Source organism: Meles meles, chromosome 18 (genome assembly GCF_922984935.1).
Source record: "Meles meles chromosome 18, mMelMel3.1 paternal haplotype, whole genome shotgun sequence".
NCBI lineage: Eukaryota > Metazoa > Chordata > Mammalia > Carnivora > Mustelidae > Meles > Meles meles.
This window is the reverse complement of record NC_060083.1, coordinates 62,507,505-62,524,901: the sequence shown is the minus strand read 5'-3', so window position 1 is coordinate 62,524,901 and position 17,397 is coordinate 62,507,505. Positions and strand designations below refer to the sequence as shown.

Here is a 17,397-nt window from a genome sequence, read left to right as displayed (position 1 = left end):
TCTCCCTGAGGAGCCCCCCCCCAGCTCCATTCTTCTGCCTCACTGGCCTGTGAGCCAGTCCCCACCACCGTCCTCCCAGGGAACAGCTCCTTGCGGGGGGCGGGGGCTGTCCACGGATATGCGCCAATCCAAACTGCTCCCCCCACTGCCTGTACCCCTCCCCGCGCCTCCCTAATGCAGACAAGAGTCACGCCTCCTGCCGGGCACCCAAAGCACGGAGATGCCCGCCACAGCCAGGGCCCCTGCCTCCGCAGCCACCGGCACTAGCCCGCTGCGCTCTAAAAGGCCCTCCTATCACCAACAACACGTGCCCTCCACACACCTTCCTGCGAGGGCCTTCCCTCCACGTTCTGGCCAAACCCATCTCCGTGTCTGGCTTGGGTCCCACCTCCTCCAGGAGCCCTCCTCAACCGGACCACTCTTCTAAAACCCCTCCTAGCCCCCCGTCACCCCACTCCGCTCCACCGAGTGATAACACAGTCTGCAACCCCGAGTCAAACAACTCAATGTGATCGGTCTTACCTGCTGAGCGGGTCGCTGCGTGCATGACTTTACAAAGCTTCCAGAGTTCTGGACCAGCTCACACTCCCCCTTCTTTCCCGCCAAGGGACTGGTGTTCCCTGGTTCGTCAGCAAGTCAGCAAACAATGGGTGAGCACAGCCAGCCAGCCCAACAGCCCCGGGCCCCTGCGTGAGCTCCCGCAAACTAACTTAGGCCTCAGCCAACTCAACCACAAATGCACCTGGTCACAGGGCATCTGATGAGGAAAGGGGCTGTTGATATGCAAAAACCCGGACAACACGTGACACGGTCAGGTACGGCCTAAAAGGAAGCTAGCTCAGATCTTCTTCAGCTTACAGTGGCGTTAAATCCCAAGAAACCCGTATCACAACCTACCCTATGGCCAGAGCCCAGCCACGCCCAGCCCTACATGCGCAGGACACTCCCGCTGCCTACAGCCCCGCTGCACGAAGCCTATCTTACCACAGAGCACTGACCACCTGTCGCTTAGTGAACACTATACAGAGAGTGACAAGCAGTGGCCATGCGGGGACGGGATGGCTGTCACCGTATGGGCTGGGTGACCCTGCTGATCACGGGCTCGAGGGGACTATGCTCGCTGCCCAGCATCACGAGAGAGGATCGGACCACATATGGACACCAGCCCGGGAAAAGATCCTCGTTCAGAATCGCAAGGAGGGTTTCTACTGAGCACGCATCACTGTCACGCCATCGTAAAGTCGGAAACTCGCCAGCTGAGAGCCCTCGTAAGTCAAGGACCTCCCAGAAGCAGAAACGATGTTAAAGCCTGGCTGGGACGGTGTTCGTGCTGACCTAGTTCTTGGGCGTCACGGGGGTCCCTGAGTGTTTATCATGATGCTTTACATCCTGCAATCGTGAGGATATCAAAAACGGGGAATTCAAAATGGTCCTTCAGTGACGCATGCGGTACAATCTCGATCACAGGAAAGGGGAAGAGGGATGACAGAGAAGTGGAAAACACGCCAAAATATTCTCAGTGCCAAAGTGGGATTTTATATAATTTTTATTCTCATTGTTATGTTTTTCTCTATTTTCTAAAAATTTTACAACGACATGTGTTATTTGTGTACTCTGAAGGAAAACAAGTTTCGAGGAACTCAGTTTGCCTGATAAAAATGCTAGAATATTTTTCCAGTACTAAAGCCACGCCCGGGATAGAGTTGTATTTAAAAGAGGACACTCTCCGGGGCATCCTGCCTGCTGACCAGGTAATGGCGCTTTCTCAGGAGAAGCGCTGCGTGCGCGACGGGAGAGATGGGGGGCGGCTCTCTGAGGGGGCCTGAGCCCCACTGCAGGTCTGAGCCGGGCGCCACCAGCACGAGGCCAGGCGGCCAGGCCGGCAGCAAAGGGGACCGGCACAGGGCACTCCCGGGGCGTGGCGATCAACCATGTGGCGGAAGAATGTGGAAGGACGTGCACGAGCACACCCGGGCATTCGGGACATGGATACGGGAAGGAAACCCAGGACAATTCGCATCTGGGAAGTGCTCCCGGCTCTACAGAAACTGATTCTGAACCTGAGCCAGGGCTCCAAGGGAGCACAGAGAAAGGAAACGTCTAATTTACATTACGGGTGATTTCAGGCGCCTGTGTCTCTAAGCTGCTGGTCTGCTGGACTCCCAAGGAGAAAAGAGGAAGTGATCCGAGAGCACAACGAACGGAACAGCACTCCCGGGGACACCGGCAGCCGCAGCGTGAGGATGCAGGCATGGCGGGGATGAATGCAGACCAGACACCAAGGGGGACAGGGGGCCAGGGACCCAGTTTAAGCAACACTTTCAACGTTTCCCACTGAAACGCTCTTTAAAGAAAGTGTTCTCCAATTTCCGGAGTGAGGGGCGTGCTCTCCCCCTTCCCGAATGCCCACAGTAGCTTGCCCCTCTCTCTCCTACATCCAGCCAGAGCCTGCAAGTCCCTCCATGACCTCCTGCACCCAATCGGTGGCCAAGCACCACCATTCCTTGCCCCAGGGAGCTCTGGGGGCCGCCCACGCCTCCCTGGCACTGGCCTGGCTCAGCGGCAGCCGGCGTTCCTAGGCTCCCGCCTCCCCACCGTCCACGCGCTCCTGACCCGTGCCCGCTCCCCGATTCTCTCACACACACACACACAGTTGTGCACAACACACACTCCCTCCCATCCTCTCTCCCTCTCACCCTGCAGCCAGTGAAATCTTTCTAAAATCCCAATTATGTCACTACCCTGCATTAAAACATTTCTTAATCGTCCTTAAAACAAAACCCTAATTCCCAGGGCTTTGTGAACTCCGTCAGGACTTGCCTTGTCCACCTGCCCACGCACGGAGGCCCTGACCACGTCTCCCAGCACAGTCCCGGCCCGGTCTCATCGCCTATCGGTAAGTACTGAGGACGTCCTACCAAGCAGCAGTGCGTGAGAAGTAGGGGTGCGGCAGTGAACAGAACCAAGTCCCTGGTTGAGTGGCGCTGACAAACCGAACACAGAACCTGGTGTTAGGGTGGCCGCGGCGACATAGGGAAAAGAGCAGGCGGGTGGCCGGGGGCAGGTGGCCAGCTGTCGCCTTAGGAAGCATGGAGGGAAACCCGTACCCGGAGGCCCAGCCTCAGGGAAGGGCGGTTTCCCAGAGGTCACGATCTCTCACCTCCCCACCTCTGCACACCCCTGCTCCTGGGCTTGGCCCCTCCACCCTCTCCCTTCTCTGCCCGCAAACTCCGGGTCCCTTCCAGGCTCTGACTCAGAGTGCCATTCTTCCAGGAGGCCTTTGCCGCACTCCGTGTGCAGCCACCACCGGCCCAGCACCCCACCTCCGGCGCTGAGTCAACCCATCTTCCCCCCAAAACTGGTACACGCCCTAAAAGCAGGAGTTGTTCAGCAATGAATCACCCACACGTAGCACCCTGCCTGGCACAGAGGGCACTAGACAGGCATTCGCTGAATTACTGAATTCTAGAAATGAGCTGTTTGTGACTTAACTACCCTCTCCCCTCTCCACACCCCCACCCCCTGACCCGCCACACTTCCATTCATCCTTCGGCACCGCACACGGGGCTCAGCCGAGCGACGGGCGAGCAGACACGGGAGAAACGTCCGGCCACAGAATTCCTGAAATCACTAACTTGTGACTCAAGAGCAGATACAGCATCATTGTATTGTGCTTTGATTTTGCTTAAGAATGTCGTTCTTCTCAGATCACAAACTCCTCCAGGGCCACACCCACACCCTGTCTCTGCTCATACACACCCCAGGCTCCACCCCAGGCTTGCCGGAAAGGGGAAAGGTCCCAAAAGCACCGATGAGCGCCACGCCCAGCAGTGAGGCACCTGGAACTCTCTGGAATAGCCTATTCTACTAGTTAGGGTCTGGGCATGTCGCTGGATGCGGAGTGTGCCTCCAACAACAACGTAAGTACATATTAACCCTTAGTAGGTCTGCTGCCCCAAGTGCCCGGGTTATCAACCCAGAAACTCCCCTCTGTGCGCCCCAGCCTGGGGCCGTGGAACCAGAGACAACAATAAGCCACGGGATGTGCTTTCTTTCTGTTTTTGCTTTTTTTTCCTAAGATTTTGTTTATTTATTGGACAGAGATGACAAGCAGGCAGAGAGGCCGGCAGAGAGAGAGACGGAAGCAGGCTCCCCGCTGAGCAGAGAGCCCGATGCAGGGCTCGATCCCAGGACCCTGAGATCATGACCTGAGCCAAAGGCTGAGGCTTAACCCACTGAGCCACCAGGCGCCCCTCTTTTTTTTTTTTTTTTAAAGATTTACTTCTTTGTTTAAGAGAGAGAGAAACAGACAGCATGGGAAGGGCAGGGGGAGAGGGAGAGAGACTCTCAAACCGACTCCTGCTGAGCATGGAGCCCAGCGATGTGGGGCTCATTCCCACAACCCTGAGGTCATGAGGTGGGCTGAGATGAAGAACTGCCCAGGCGACCCCCGGCACCGGGTGTTTTCCCACACGATGCTCTGCAGACAGCACGTGGCTTCAACTGCTTTGTGACCCCCGACACACACCCGGACTCTGCCTAGCAGGAAACACGGGCAAACCCAGCCTGAGGACGTTCTACAAAGTAACCACCGGTACCCGTGAAGAACGTGAAGAATACCAAGGTCAAGGAATTCAGAGACAGCAGGATATCTGCTGCGGGGGCTGGGAGGGGCGCGGGGAGCTGGCCAGCGGGCACAAAGCTTCTGTTTGGGAAGACGGTGAGCTGGGGGCCGGACGATGGGTGGACGCCCGGCAGAGGGAACAGACCTGACCGAGCCACCGAGCGGCGCGCTTACCAAGGGTCAACGCGCTCCAGACGTAGTGCATTTTACCACGAGAAAAAACTGTCAAGGGCAAGAAATTCTAAGAAAGGCTGAGAAACTCCCTTAGATCAAAGGAGGCTGCACAGACAAGACCATTAAAGGCAGTGAGTGGCCCTGACGGCGAGGAGGGCAGAAATTGCTAAGAAAGGGGCACTGCTGGGACAAACGCCAACACATGGACACGAACTTGCATTAGTAACAGTAACGTGTCGATGACAGATGTCCGGACTTCCACAACCGTGCGCTGGTGACGTAAGACAGCCCTTGCCCACAGGAGCCACACACACGACGGCATGAGGGCGCACAGAGCCTCTGACTTATGCCTCAGCCGCTCATAGAGAAAACTACAGACTGACATAGAGAAACGGGGAGAACGATAAAGTAGAGGAAGAAGATGCAAACAGCCGGTGACTCTGGGTAAAGGGTAGAGCGGATCCATTGTCCCAGTCTTACAATGTTTCTTTAGGTTTGAGATTATATCAAAACCTAGAAACACAGGCGCCTGGGTGGCTCAGTGGGTTAAGCCTCTGCCTTTGACTCAGGTCATGATCCCAGGGTCCTGGGATCGAGCCCCGCATCGGGCTCTCTGCTCAGCAGGGGGCCTGCTTCTCCCTCTCTCTCAGCCTGCCTCTCTGCCTACTTGTGATCTCTCTCTGTCAAATAAATAAATAAAATCTTTTTTTAAAAAAAGCGCACACACACAAACCTAGAAACAAAAAACAGTGCAAGTCAAGAAAGCAAACTGATGGCGGGCGGGGGGGGGGGGGGGGGGGGGGGGGGAGGGTCAAAGGAGCCCGAGTCCCCCACGGCCACCTGGGGGCGCACGCGTTCCCCTCCCCCGCACAGCTGCACCTGTCTGACAAGTTGCGGCTCAAGAACATGATTAAAGCATTAATTATCATATCAAACATCTCCTGGGATGGCATTTTCCATATATCCAACTAGACTCACAGAAAGAAAAGGTGTCAAACTCCAGCTCTCCTGAAACAAGTATGGTAGACGCCCCAAGTCCTTTCTTCATGTCTTCGGAAGAAAAGGAGGAAAGAGTCAGAAACCTGGAGGACGCCGTCTATATATAATCCACACGCCACCTTGTTAAAACTCCAGCTTTAGAATTCCACAAGGTGATAATGAGGAGAAATGTTCTTACCCATTTCAGGACTCTTCCACAGCTCGCTGTTCAAAATGGAACACGGCACATTTTTTAAAGCAGGTTAAAAAAAAAAAAGTCTCTGTAGATGGTCCCTTTGTGGCTCCTGAGCCTCCTATGACGAGTGCCAACGGCAAGCTCACACACTTCAAGTGCAGAGGCATGTGCCCGCACTGGTCGCCCACTCTGTAACCCACAAGACGGGACCAGACCCTAGACCCCACCTCCTCGCGGCCACCCTCCTGCTGCGGCTGCCTGGCTCTGGGCCCCGCTTCTCACCTGGGTTCCCGCAACTCCCCTCTCCGGCGGATGTTCCCATCTCCGGGCCCACCCCTCCAAACCATCCACTCCACCCACGGTCAAAAAGATCTTCTGAGACCCACAAGCAGCTCCCCACCGTCAAGTACGCCAATAGTCACTCGTCGCTGAGAGTTCCACGCTGGGTCAACGGGACGGATTTGCATCACATAAATGCAGTTCAATGCAAATAACTGACTTATTTAATATAAATGCAAAGTTTTCTCTATAATCATACCCTTCTCACCTGTGAACACACGTAACAATGCATTATAATTTGGTGTTGACGGGTCTGTCTGTCCTGCTAGATCCCAGGGTTCTGGAGAGCATAGCACCCCGTAAGAGAGCAGCATACTTTTGTCGTACTGAAGCGACGACTTCTGGCCACCTTTCCCTGCCATACTTGGAAAGACGTTCCTTCACTCCCAGGACAAGACGCTACTGAGTGAACAGCAGAGCAACCCCCCCCCCCCAAGGACACACGCCGGGAGTCCCGGGCAGCAGGAGGCCCTGATGATGGCCGCGTAGTTACGGATCCGGTGACTGGTCTTCATGAACACAAGCTCCAGAATGAAAGGGACTAACAGATCCCTTCCGGGTCTGCTACCTAATCTCTGGTCCTCTCTGCTTGGTTTTTTGGCCAACCACCTGATATCCTCAAGCCCTGCTTCCTAATTTAAGTCTGACGCCCACTTTCCTCTAACTACACAACGAGTCTCAAACTCTTGGTGATGGGACACTTTTATACTCAAATATTACTGAAGACTCCCAAAGAGCTTATTTTATGAGCGACACTTATCAGCACTTTCCATGTTAGAGGGTAAAGCCAATAAGGAAAAAAAAAAGCAATGTATTTCTTTATTGATTCATTTAAAAATTATAAACTCATTATATGTTTAAATAGATATTTCTAAGAAAAATAACTAATTTTTAAAAAATTGTTGGGGCGCCTGGATCATTGGGTGTCTGCCTTTGGCCTGGGTCATGATCCCAGGGTCCTGAGATCAAGCCCTGCATTGGGCTCCCTGCTTGGTGGGGAGCCTGTTTCTCCCTCTCCCACTCCCCCTGCTTGTGTTTCCTCTCTCGCTGTGTCTCTGTGTCAAATAAATAAGCAAAATATTTTTTTAAATTGTTAGACAAGTAGGGCATCTGGGTGGCTCAGTGGGTTGAGCCTCTGCCTTCGGCTCAGGTCATGATCCCAGGGTCCTGGGATCGAGCCCCGCATGGGGCTCTCTGCCCAGCGGGGAGCCTGCCTCCCTGTCTCTCTCTGCCTGCCTCTCTGCCTGCTTGTGATCTCTCTCTCTCTCTGTCAAATAAATAAATAAAATCTTTTTAAAAAATTGTTAGACAAGTGACAGTTTTTTGCAAATCTCTTTAGTATCCGCCTTCCCGGAAAACAGCTGGACCTCAGACTCCGTTTCCGTCTGATGCGACGCACTGTTTGGTCGAAGTAGACACACAAACTCTGACCTCACAAAGACGTAGCAACATATCCCAATCACTGAGGATATTCTTCTCTCAGACCACGTCAAAACTCAGAAAACTGCAGTTTCTTAAAGGTTAGCGGCAACCTATCCGAGCAGAACACAAAGTAGGATACCTGACGTAGCCGAAGCCACAACCACGGGCCAACCCCACTGGCCTCGCTCTGAGTGGATCTTTTACCCACGGATGGTTCTGTGGTACCGCGGGTCAGTCATCTGGAAACACCGGCTCACTGAATTAGGCAGATGTCCCAGACGAACTTCCTTCTACATTTCAGATCCAAAATAATCCTATTCCTTCTGCCCCCACGGTCTCATTGAAGAGTCCTAAGGCGTGGGAAGCCGGGAAGCTCGCGGCGGCAGACACGGTTCTCCAAAATTCTCACCCTTCACCTGAAAACTCAAATTTCATCCCTCGCAGCAAATCCTGTCGGTCTTTTTCCTTGAAGTGACAGCCCATTTTGTCCATTTTCCAGACACGTCTGCCAAAGACCCGAGCCCGAGTGCCCAGAGCCGCTGGTCAGCGAGCCAGGTGCAGCTCGGCTCCCGGCCGGCCCAGCGCGCCCCTGCGGCAGAAGGGCCGGTGCAGCCAGCACACGGCGTGGGAAGGCAGCACTAGAGAGCCAGGACCGAGTAAGACCAGTACGTTTCACTGCGTCGCCGGGGCGTTCTCTAGCGGAGTGGAGTTTTTCGCCATGAATGCTCAGCCGTGAACAGAAGAGCGGACCAGCACCGTCTGGCACCACCGCCCCTCCCCGATTCCTGCGAGGGTGCCGCAGGCTGCCCGTGCCTTGGGCACTGCCCCGTAGATCCCAACAGAGAGCGCCAAAGCCAAAGCCACCTTGCCTTGTTCCTTCTTTTTAAGATTTTATTTTTAAGTAATCTCCACACCCTACATGGGCTTGAACTCATGACCCTGAGATCCAGAGTCGCTTGCTCCACCGACTAAGCCAGCTGGGCGCCCCTGTCTTACACTGTCATTGAAATAAGAGTCGGGGGGAGCCCGGAGCCCACCGCAGGAACAGCCGAGCTGCACACCGGCACTGTCCTCTGTCTGCTTTTCTGTCCCCACCGCCATCCCAGCAGCCTTCCCAACATGCTTGGTTTTAGACTCCGTGGCCACAAAATGTGGACTCATCAGTGGAACGTTGTGACCCCGTTCTAGGTTTTGTTTCCCGAGTGCACCTCCCTCATCGCTGGCCCTGCAGCTTAGGTCCCTTCGGCAAGTCATGGAGTTAAGGCCTCGTCTCCTCATCCGTCCCATGGGGACAATCATTCCCAACCAGGTAAGGTGCTGGCGGCCTTAGAGGACACAGCGTCTGTGGGAGCCCTTTGCAAACTACGCATTTTTTCTTCAGTCCATCTTTATCATGTGTCAGCACTGTCCATAAACGAGGTCCCTGCTTTATAATAAAAAAACCTCCATTCCAGGGGTTGGGATATAATGAAAAATCCAGAGAAAGCGAGAGTGACCATGAGTGGCTGGGGAGCTGCTTTAGATGAGGTAATCCGGGAAGGCCTCTCTGAAGAAGTGACCCGGCAGCGGAGAGTGGACGACCAGAGGGAGCCAGGGGTACAAAGAGCCGAGGAAAGAGCATTCCAAGCCTTTCCGTCCAGGAAGCAGAAAAGGCAGGCAGGGCCAGATCAGGAAGCTTTGCACACCGGGGTGAGGAATCTGCGTTCTCCTCCAAGCACCCGGGAAGCCGGCACAGGACCAGTCCGGCTGTACCAGGAATGGCTTCCACCTGTGAAAGATCTCCCCGGCCACCACGTGAAGAATCGGCTGCGGGCAGAGTGCGTGTAGGGGGACCGGTCAGCGTGCGGGTCTGGTCATCCATACAGAAGACGGCAGCTGCCTGCACTGGGCTCGCAATGGGCAGAGACAGAGCGCGACAGCCCCGCGGAAGACGTCCCTGGGAGGCAGAGCTGTCTAAGTGTGAGCCAGACAGGGCCACGAGCAGGGCAGGAGGACAGAAGGCAGGGTAAATCCTGGGTGGACAGCGTGAGCAGTAGCTGCGTGCTGGGGCGGAGCACGCCGAGGCAGAGCAGGCATCCAGGAGCTCCAGGCCCAGGTGGGAAGTGAGGACAGCGCAGGGACGAGTCGCTCGTGCGTGAACCGCACGTAGAATGTGAGCCTGGACAAGACCCGCCGGCCAGGGGCCTACACAGCACAGCGGGAGGAACGAAGACCGCTGTCCGCCGGCAAACGGGTCTGAGGAGGAGCGATGAGACCCTGGAGGGAGACCTGGAGTTTCGGGGAGACGCGGAGGCGGGTGAGGAGAGTCTCCGGGGGGAGCAAGTGGCCCACAGCGGACGCCACGGAGAGGTCACACAAGAGACGGACAGAGACATGACTTTCAGATTTAGCGACCGGGGCGGCCTGGGGAGGGCGGTCTCAGGGCCGAGCAGGGAGCCTAACTGGAACAGCAGAGAGAGGAGGCAATGGAAGCGAGCACTGTGGGGCGAGCCTTCTGCCGTCCCTGCGTGGCTCTGAGGCACCACGCGGCTTCCTCCACGGCTGCGTCAAAGCCCGGCTTACGAAGCCAGGGGACAATCAGCTGAGAGATCAGTCTGGGAGATGGCTCATCATTTTATACCTACATCCCCTACACACGTGTAATGCAGCATGTGTGTCCGTGGTTTTGAGGGCAACAGCTCCCCAGTGTCCCTGATTCTGTCCCACACGTGTGATAAAGCCCCATCTGAGACCGACCGCTCCCACAGGCCCACCTTCCAGTGGGAGAAGGAACTGGGGGACAACCACGAAGTCTCACAGGGAAACACAAATGGGGCCGTGCAGACCTGTCAGCGCTGGCCACAGGCCTGCGGATGAGTCATTCCGAGCTCTAGCTTATGTAAGTCTAGTTACTTGCCAATGACAAGCCCAAGGCGCTACAGACGCACATACGAATCACACACGAGTGATACGAATCACTCACACAGAACTCGCGACACGACAAACTAATCTGATAACAGCATATTAAACCAACAGTAGCTTAGGAATTAAAATGCAATTACGGTGGCTTTGGAAAACCAGCACCGACCCAAAACAAAAATCGTGGGAATCCCACGAGAATGGGCAGGTGCGGTAGCTCTCAGCGAGGATGCCGAACGCTGAGCGGCAGAACACTTTTTAGGGCCATCAGTCAACTTTAGTGAAGATGCCGATTTTAGGAATCCTTAACAACGTCACTCAATAGGCACCAGCAGGTAACCACTAACATACACACAAGGTAAGAGTCACACGTGGCCACAGAAAGAAGCAAAGGCTGAGTCTGGGTTTGGGCAGTCAATGGCACACCAAGGCGAGTGGTATGAGTAGGACCTACTCCAGGACCGCCTGGCCCACGCATGTCGCTTTACCACAAGACTGCCCCACCACACTGTGGGAGAGCTCAAGGGAGACAGCCTGGCCTGGATGCCTGTGTGCTCAAGATTCCTAGAATCCGAGTGGCTGTCCGGTGTTGTGGGAACAGAGCACAAGACACACCCAGGTGACCCACCGGTGAGAACCAGCCCCACAAATGGGGTTCGTGTGGCCTGCGGTGTTGGACTCCTTCGTGTTCTAGAACATCTGAGAGAGTGCCAACAGTTTGAAACCAGAAGGCTTCTCATTAGAAAAAAAAAAAAAAAGTCTCTGGCTTCTCAAAGCAAAAGAAGAGAGAGAGAGAAAGGACCCGATCTGGCTGGGGCCCACCAGCCCTTCAGCTGTTGTGGCCTGTGCTTTCCAGAGCCCACCCTCTAGACAATCAGACACAAGTCACTGTCAGCGGCCCCTGATCTCTGACCCTGTGCCTTCTTCTTCATCTGGCCCATTTCCTTCACTTACGCTCCCTCCCAGCTGTTAGCATCATTTGGATTTGCAACCTTTGCCCTGGCAGGGGTGCGGAAAGGTCCCCTGGGGCTGAGTCCGGGGAAGAGATGACAAGGACTGTTAGGATGCCAAGCTCTCACAAACCGACCCGAAAATATCAGCTTCTGATTTTCTTCCTCACTGAACACCTTGCAAAGGTCAGACACAGCCAACGTCCTCCCCTGGCTCTTTCCTAAGGAACGATCTCGGGAGTTACTCAGACTCAGAACTTTTCTCCTAATAACCTATGATGAGCTTATCAGGGAATGCTGATCATTCACAAATTAATGTTTTAATTAAAAGGTCAAAAATATATCCATCAATCAGTTTGAACAGTTTGAGCATTGTATAGGGTAGTAGAGGGAACCACATTTCAAAAGAAAGAGAGAAAAAAAAAAGTCCTCCAAATAGTAGAATGGGGGAAAAAATGATTAGACAGCTACTTTACAATAAGTTTCTTTTCATATATGCATAACAACCACAAATCTTTGAACTATGAATTAGTACTAAAGATGTCCGTAAGCCACACTTTACACAATCTCTTCCAATGAGCATCTCCTCTACTCCTTAAACTACCTCTGGATGGAACAAATTTTCCTAAGGCAAGTCAGTAACAGAAGGACTGGTTACTAGCGACTAAGCGGAATTACCATCACGGTGATCTTAGTACGTTCAACATCATATATGAGAAACAATCATCTCACCCAAGTGTGTTCGTAAGTCCAGAGCAATCACACTGTAATGTAACACCAACTACCTTTCTTATACCACTGAAATGTTTAAATAAAGACAGTCTTGAAGGAGAAAATAAATCACAAAAAGACAAACTTTTTAAGTGTGCACCGAGGAGCAGGTCCCCACCTTGCTCTAGAGACCAGGAGGTAGACAGTGGTTAGTTAAGGACAGCCTCACCAAAACTGGCTGATTTCCTTCCTACTAGCGGCTTACGAGTCACTGTTCACACTCCCAGTACCATGGAGACCCCCTAAAACCAGGACCCAAGCTCCAACCCACCATCCTCTAACTCCACGGTGGCAGAAACCCTGTCTCCACGCTACAGCCACACGACACCACATAAAAGGAGGACGGGTCTGGACACAACACAAGCCGTTTGGAAAGCTAGCAGGAAGCTCTTTGAAACTTTAAAATAACTTTGCATTAGTTTGTTACCAGCTAAACATTTCCCCTTATGTTGTTTCCCAGCACAGCAATTCCCAGAGCCTGAACAAAAAAAAAGGAACGCGGGCACAGAGGCAGGCTAACCACGTGGGTACAAGTAATCGAGCCCAAGGTGTCCTTCCTCCAGCGTCAGCAGCGCTAAGCACACCAAAGAGCGTGCGAACACTTGCAAGGCTGGACTTTCGCACTCGGCTAACTTTCCCTCTCCCGACGAAAACGGTTTGAATTAAAGTAACATTATCCGGTGAGCAGCTACCGACCACAACACCCTTTCCCCATTCGCGACCAAGAACGCGTCTGGCGCGGCACTCGTGCCTTCTAGCTCGCTTGCAACATGTGGCTGGGAAAACAGCGCTGCTCTCCCAAGGGCGCTCCTCTGCCCCGAACTTTCTCCGTGGGCAGAACGACCGAGGTCCGAGGGCGCAGCCGGAACCACTTACCCGGTCCTTCATCCTCCAGCTCTGCGCTAAGGACTTGGAGCCTTCGATTTTCTCACAGTGCCTCTTCTTCATAAAAGCCAAAGGCAGGTTCCAGTCCGTAAGGTCGGCCTCGTCTTCCTCCCCGAGTCCCAGAAGAGGGGACTGCAGCATCTCGGACTCCATCGGCGGGGGAGGCGGGGGAGTCCTCGGCAGCAGGCGCTCGAGAACCTCCAGCCTTAAACACTAGCGTGCACCAGAACTGGTGAAAGAAGGGCCGGGAAAGGGGGCGGTGCGGGGAAAGAGCGGGGAGTGTGCGGGGCCCCCTGCTCGGGCAGAAAGCCGGGGCCGCTCTAACTCGGCGCGGGAAGGGGCGCGGGTGGGAGGCGCAGGGCGGGGAGCGGGGCCGACCGGGCGGCTCCGCAGACACACGCGCCCCCAGATCCCAGGCCGTGCGTCCCAGGAGCGGCGCCGAGCGGAGCTGTCAAAGGCGCGAGGGACTTCAGGCCTCACGATGACCCTCCTCCCGGCCTCCAACGCCTCCGCCGCTCCGAGGACGGGAAGGCCGCCCGCTCTCGGCGCCGGTTCGCCGACGAGGCTGAGGTCTCCGGCCGAGGGGAAGAGGTTCCGCGCGCGTCGGGGCTCCCGCAGCCACTCTCAGCCCTGCGGGTCCCGCACTCGCCGGAGCTGCTGCACCCTGAGCCAGGACCGGCCCATCGTGCTCGCCCGCAGCCGGCGCCTCAGCCCCGGATCCGCGCGGCCTGGCCGGTGCTGGCCTTCAGCCCCGTGGCTCGCTCCAGCCCCAGAAGCGGTCCTGAGAAGAGCGCGACACGGAGGCGCGAAGAAGACAGGCAGCGCGGGCTTGTTGGGTCCGGAGAGCTTTGCCCTCTGGTTTGAAGCTACAGTGAAACTCCTCTCATCAGCACATCAAGGAGGACGCCATGTTGCCAGCACCCAGCATGCATCGCGATCTACGGCGTGACCGACGGGCCAGACTTCCTCAGAGCGTTCTGGCCGCGCTTCCCGAGATGCGGAAAACAGAAATGCCCCCTTCTTCGTTACTATGGTTACCACAATTCAGCTTTCCAGAGTTTATGGCGTTCATCCAATAGATGCGTGATATCAGTCAATCCTACAGATGGAACTAGGGCAATTTAATTAATTTTGAAAGAAGCTTTTTATTGTTACATGCTCGAAATTAAAGCAACTGACCCCTCTGTGGTTTCTTCCAGGTTTTGAAAAAAGCAGCAAAGCTTCAGAAAAACCACTGACGTTATTACCAAAGATGGGGGGGGGGTGCGCGGAGTTTCCTCCACGGTATCAGGTTTTCTTTTCTTTTCTTTTTATTTCAGGGAATCCCCTGGGGGGGGGATTAATTTCAGTGATACAGTTTCTTATCGAATTCGTCTTATTTTCCCAGCAGTTTATTCTTCTCTTGATATAGTTTCATGTGCAAACCAGTAAAAGCTACAGGTACCTGGGCGTGGAGGCACGCCTCCCGCCTTCCTTTATTTTCCACTCAGGAAATATTGCTTTTTAAAAAAAAAAAAATATTTTATTTATTTATTTGAGAGAGAGAGAGAGCAGGGGGAGGGGCGGAGGGAGAGAGAGAATCCGGAGCAGACTCCCCGCCGCATGTGGGGCCCAGTGCAGGGCTGGATCCCACCACCCAGAGATCTTGACCTGAGTGGAAACCAAGAGTCAGACCCTGGACCAGCCAGCCACCCAGGCGTCCAGGAAACTGCGCTTGCTTACAGCGTGTGCAGAACTGCAACCTTCTGCCCTAGCAAGGACCACAAAGCCAACCGCAGTGCCTGCCTTCCGTGAACACTGTTAGCGAGACACACACGGACCCGTTTAATAAAGCCAAGCGGAGGGTGAGGAGGCGGGTCTTCCCCTGTGCCTCTGGGCTTTGGTGACAGGTGCACCGGGCCCCAGGTCTTGACTGAATCGCTTTCCATCCCTGTAACCCTGGTCAATTCTCTAACTAGTTCAGCCTCAGTTTCCTCAAATCTAAAACCAGGATGATAATACCCAGCCTGAAGGATGCACATGAGGGTGATCGTGCCTAGTCCAGCGTCAACGCCCGACCCGATGCCAGCACGGATCCTTCCACAGCAGAGGAAACCTAGCAGCTGTGCTTTATTAATCTAAAAGCTCAGCTTGGACTCTAGGAGATACCTGGTCTCTCCGTGGTTTCCCAGGTCTCTGACCCAATGTGGAAGTCCGTATCAAAATCCTGATGGCATTTGTGTTCCTTTCTACATCGGAATGAAGCATGCAATCCCAGATCTTTCTCACCTAGCGCGTAGCAAGTGCCAAGACTTAATTTCATTTTACATCCGACTGAGCTGGATTCTCCCCTTAAAACTCAGGGAAAATCCACCAAAACACAGATGGAGGCTAAAACCTTCCTTTTCCCGGCTCTCAGAGTTGGCCAAATATCCCCACAGGCACCAGAAGGCTTTGGGACTGCAGGGTCTTGGGAAGACCCTAGTCTTACCTCAACAGCTTTAAACCCATTCATTCCTAACTAGCCTGTGACCTGGGAAAACCCGCTCAGTCTGTGTGAGACTCAATTTCCTCACCCACAAAGTGCGTGTAGCCTTGGGATAGCACTCACCTTGTCTGATATTCTAAGTGAAGTTCGTATAGGCGCCTATGGAACCCGATTTGGCAGGTCATCAGAATCGCCGGGGAAACTATTTGAATTTAAAGAGGGCTGAGTCCCAGCCCATACCCACTGAATCATGGGGAGTGGGAAAGCAGGGGTTCAGGGCCTCTATTTTTTGATCGGTAACCCTGATGAGCGCTTAAAACCAGTCAGATCTGAGGATATTGGAAAACATTTTCTCTAAAGATATTAGGCAACACTGTCCTCTAATGATCCCATTCCGGCCGCATGGCAGGCCCTCAATGGACATTTGTGCCCAGTAAATGAGTATGACGAAGCAATCATCCAATCATCCATCTATTAAATCAGAGCGAGACTCGCCCTCTCCTCTGACTCCAGGCCAAAACACACTCTACTCTCTCCCGTTTTACAAATGTGACCCCAGAACCAAGAAGCCATTTGGGGTCCATGTCCTGGACAGAGGGTCCGGACACACACATTCGGGCCCCAGCCGGGCTCCAGTTCCTGCAGACAGTAGCAAAGCCTCTACCTCCTCTGCCCTCAGCCTCCACCTCCGTGGCATGAGGAACTGGAAGAAGGTGAAATCTAGGGTATTTCAGGTCCAAAATTCTGTGAGTCATGTGAAACCCAGAAAGGGGCTGGCCACAGCCCACTCCCAACCAGAAGGCTCAAGAACGGGCTTGAATCATTTCAGAGCATCATGACATTTAAAAGAACCCTCGTTCCTGTGTGTCATGGATGGTTCTATTCAAGTCCCAGATAAGCATTTGGAGCTGTGGCTCCAGGCTGCTGGAAGGCAAGGAGCGTCTATGACTAATGACGGGCTGGAAATTCAAGGCCTACGACTTCTCACCTGGATGATCTCATCCCCACCGTGTGTGACCGGCGGGCCACCAGAGGCTGCAATTCCAATCTCCAGCGTCCGATCCTTCGCAAGCAAGGACATCTCATGCTTTCCACAGAACCTCGACATAAGATGCTTTAATCTTGAAAAGAGGTTTATGAATCTCAAAAAATGCATGAAACCTGGTCTGATTTTCAAGCTATAAAACCGGGGGAGGGTGTCGCTGACATCCTGCGGGTGGTGAACGCCAGGCGCAGAACTGGGAAAGGAGGGGATTGTAGTCCCAGTGCTGATGGGGAACAGCGGGATAACCTGGGACCTGCGTGTACAGGGAGGGGATGGGGTGGGGGGTAGGGAACGCGAAGGTTGACCGGCTGGCCCCTGCCAGCCCTAAAACTTGAGCTCTTTGGCAACCAGAAGCCAAAGACACCGCAAAGTGAACACGAGAACAAATGTAAAACCCCGAATGTGTGAGTCGAAAACGACAGAGGTAAGGGTAAACATAAAAGGGGGGAAATGGGGCAGGGAGAGGGTCTGGATAATTGCCTCAGGCACAGAGCTCGTGGCAGGGGAGAGGACAAAGACCACTGCGTGACCCCCCCCCCCACCTTCTCTCAACACACAAGACCAGCTCAGGCCAAGCTCTTGCGTTAGCACGCAGCACGGGCGGAGTGCCATCCTCCCATATCCTAGCTTCTCCACGAAATCAATCAA

General features: G+C 54.2%; 1 protein-coding gene across 1 annotated transcript in view; it reads right to left on the bottom strand.

Annotated features, from left to right (window-relative positions):
• Positions 1–13,390, bottom strand: part of RPTOR (regulatory associated protein of MTOR complex 1) — a 307,922-nt gene extending 294,532 nt beyond the window's left edge. The window contains exon 1 of the mRNA XM_045984016.1: positions 13,229–13,390. Coding sequence (XP_045839972.1) covers positions 13,229–13,390 — 162 coding nt within the window. The remainder of the gene's footprint in view (positions 1–13,228) is intronic.
• Between the last annotated feature and the right edge of the window lie 4,007 nt (positions 13,391–17,397).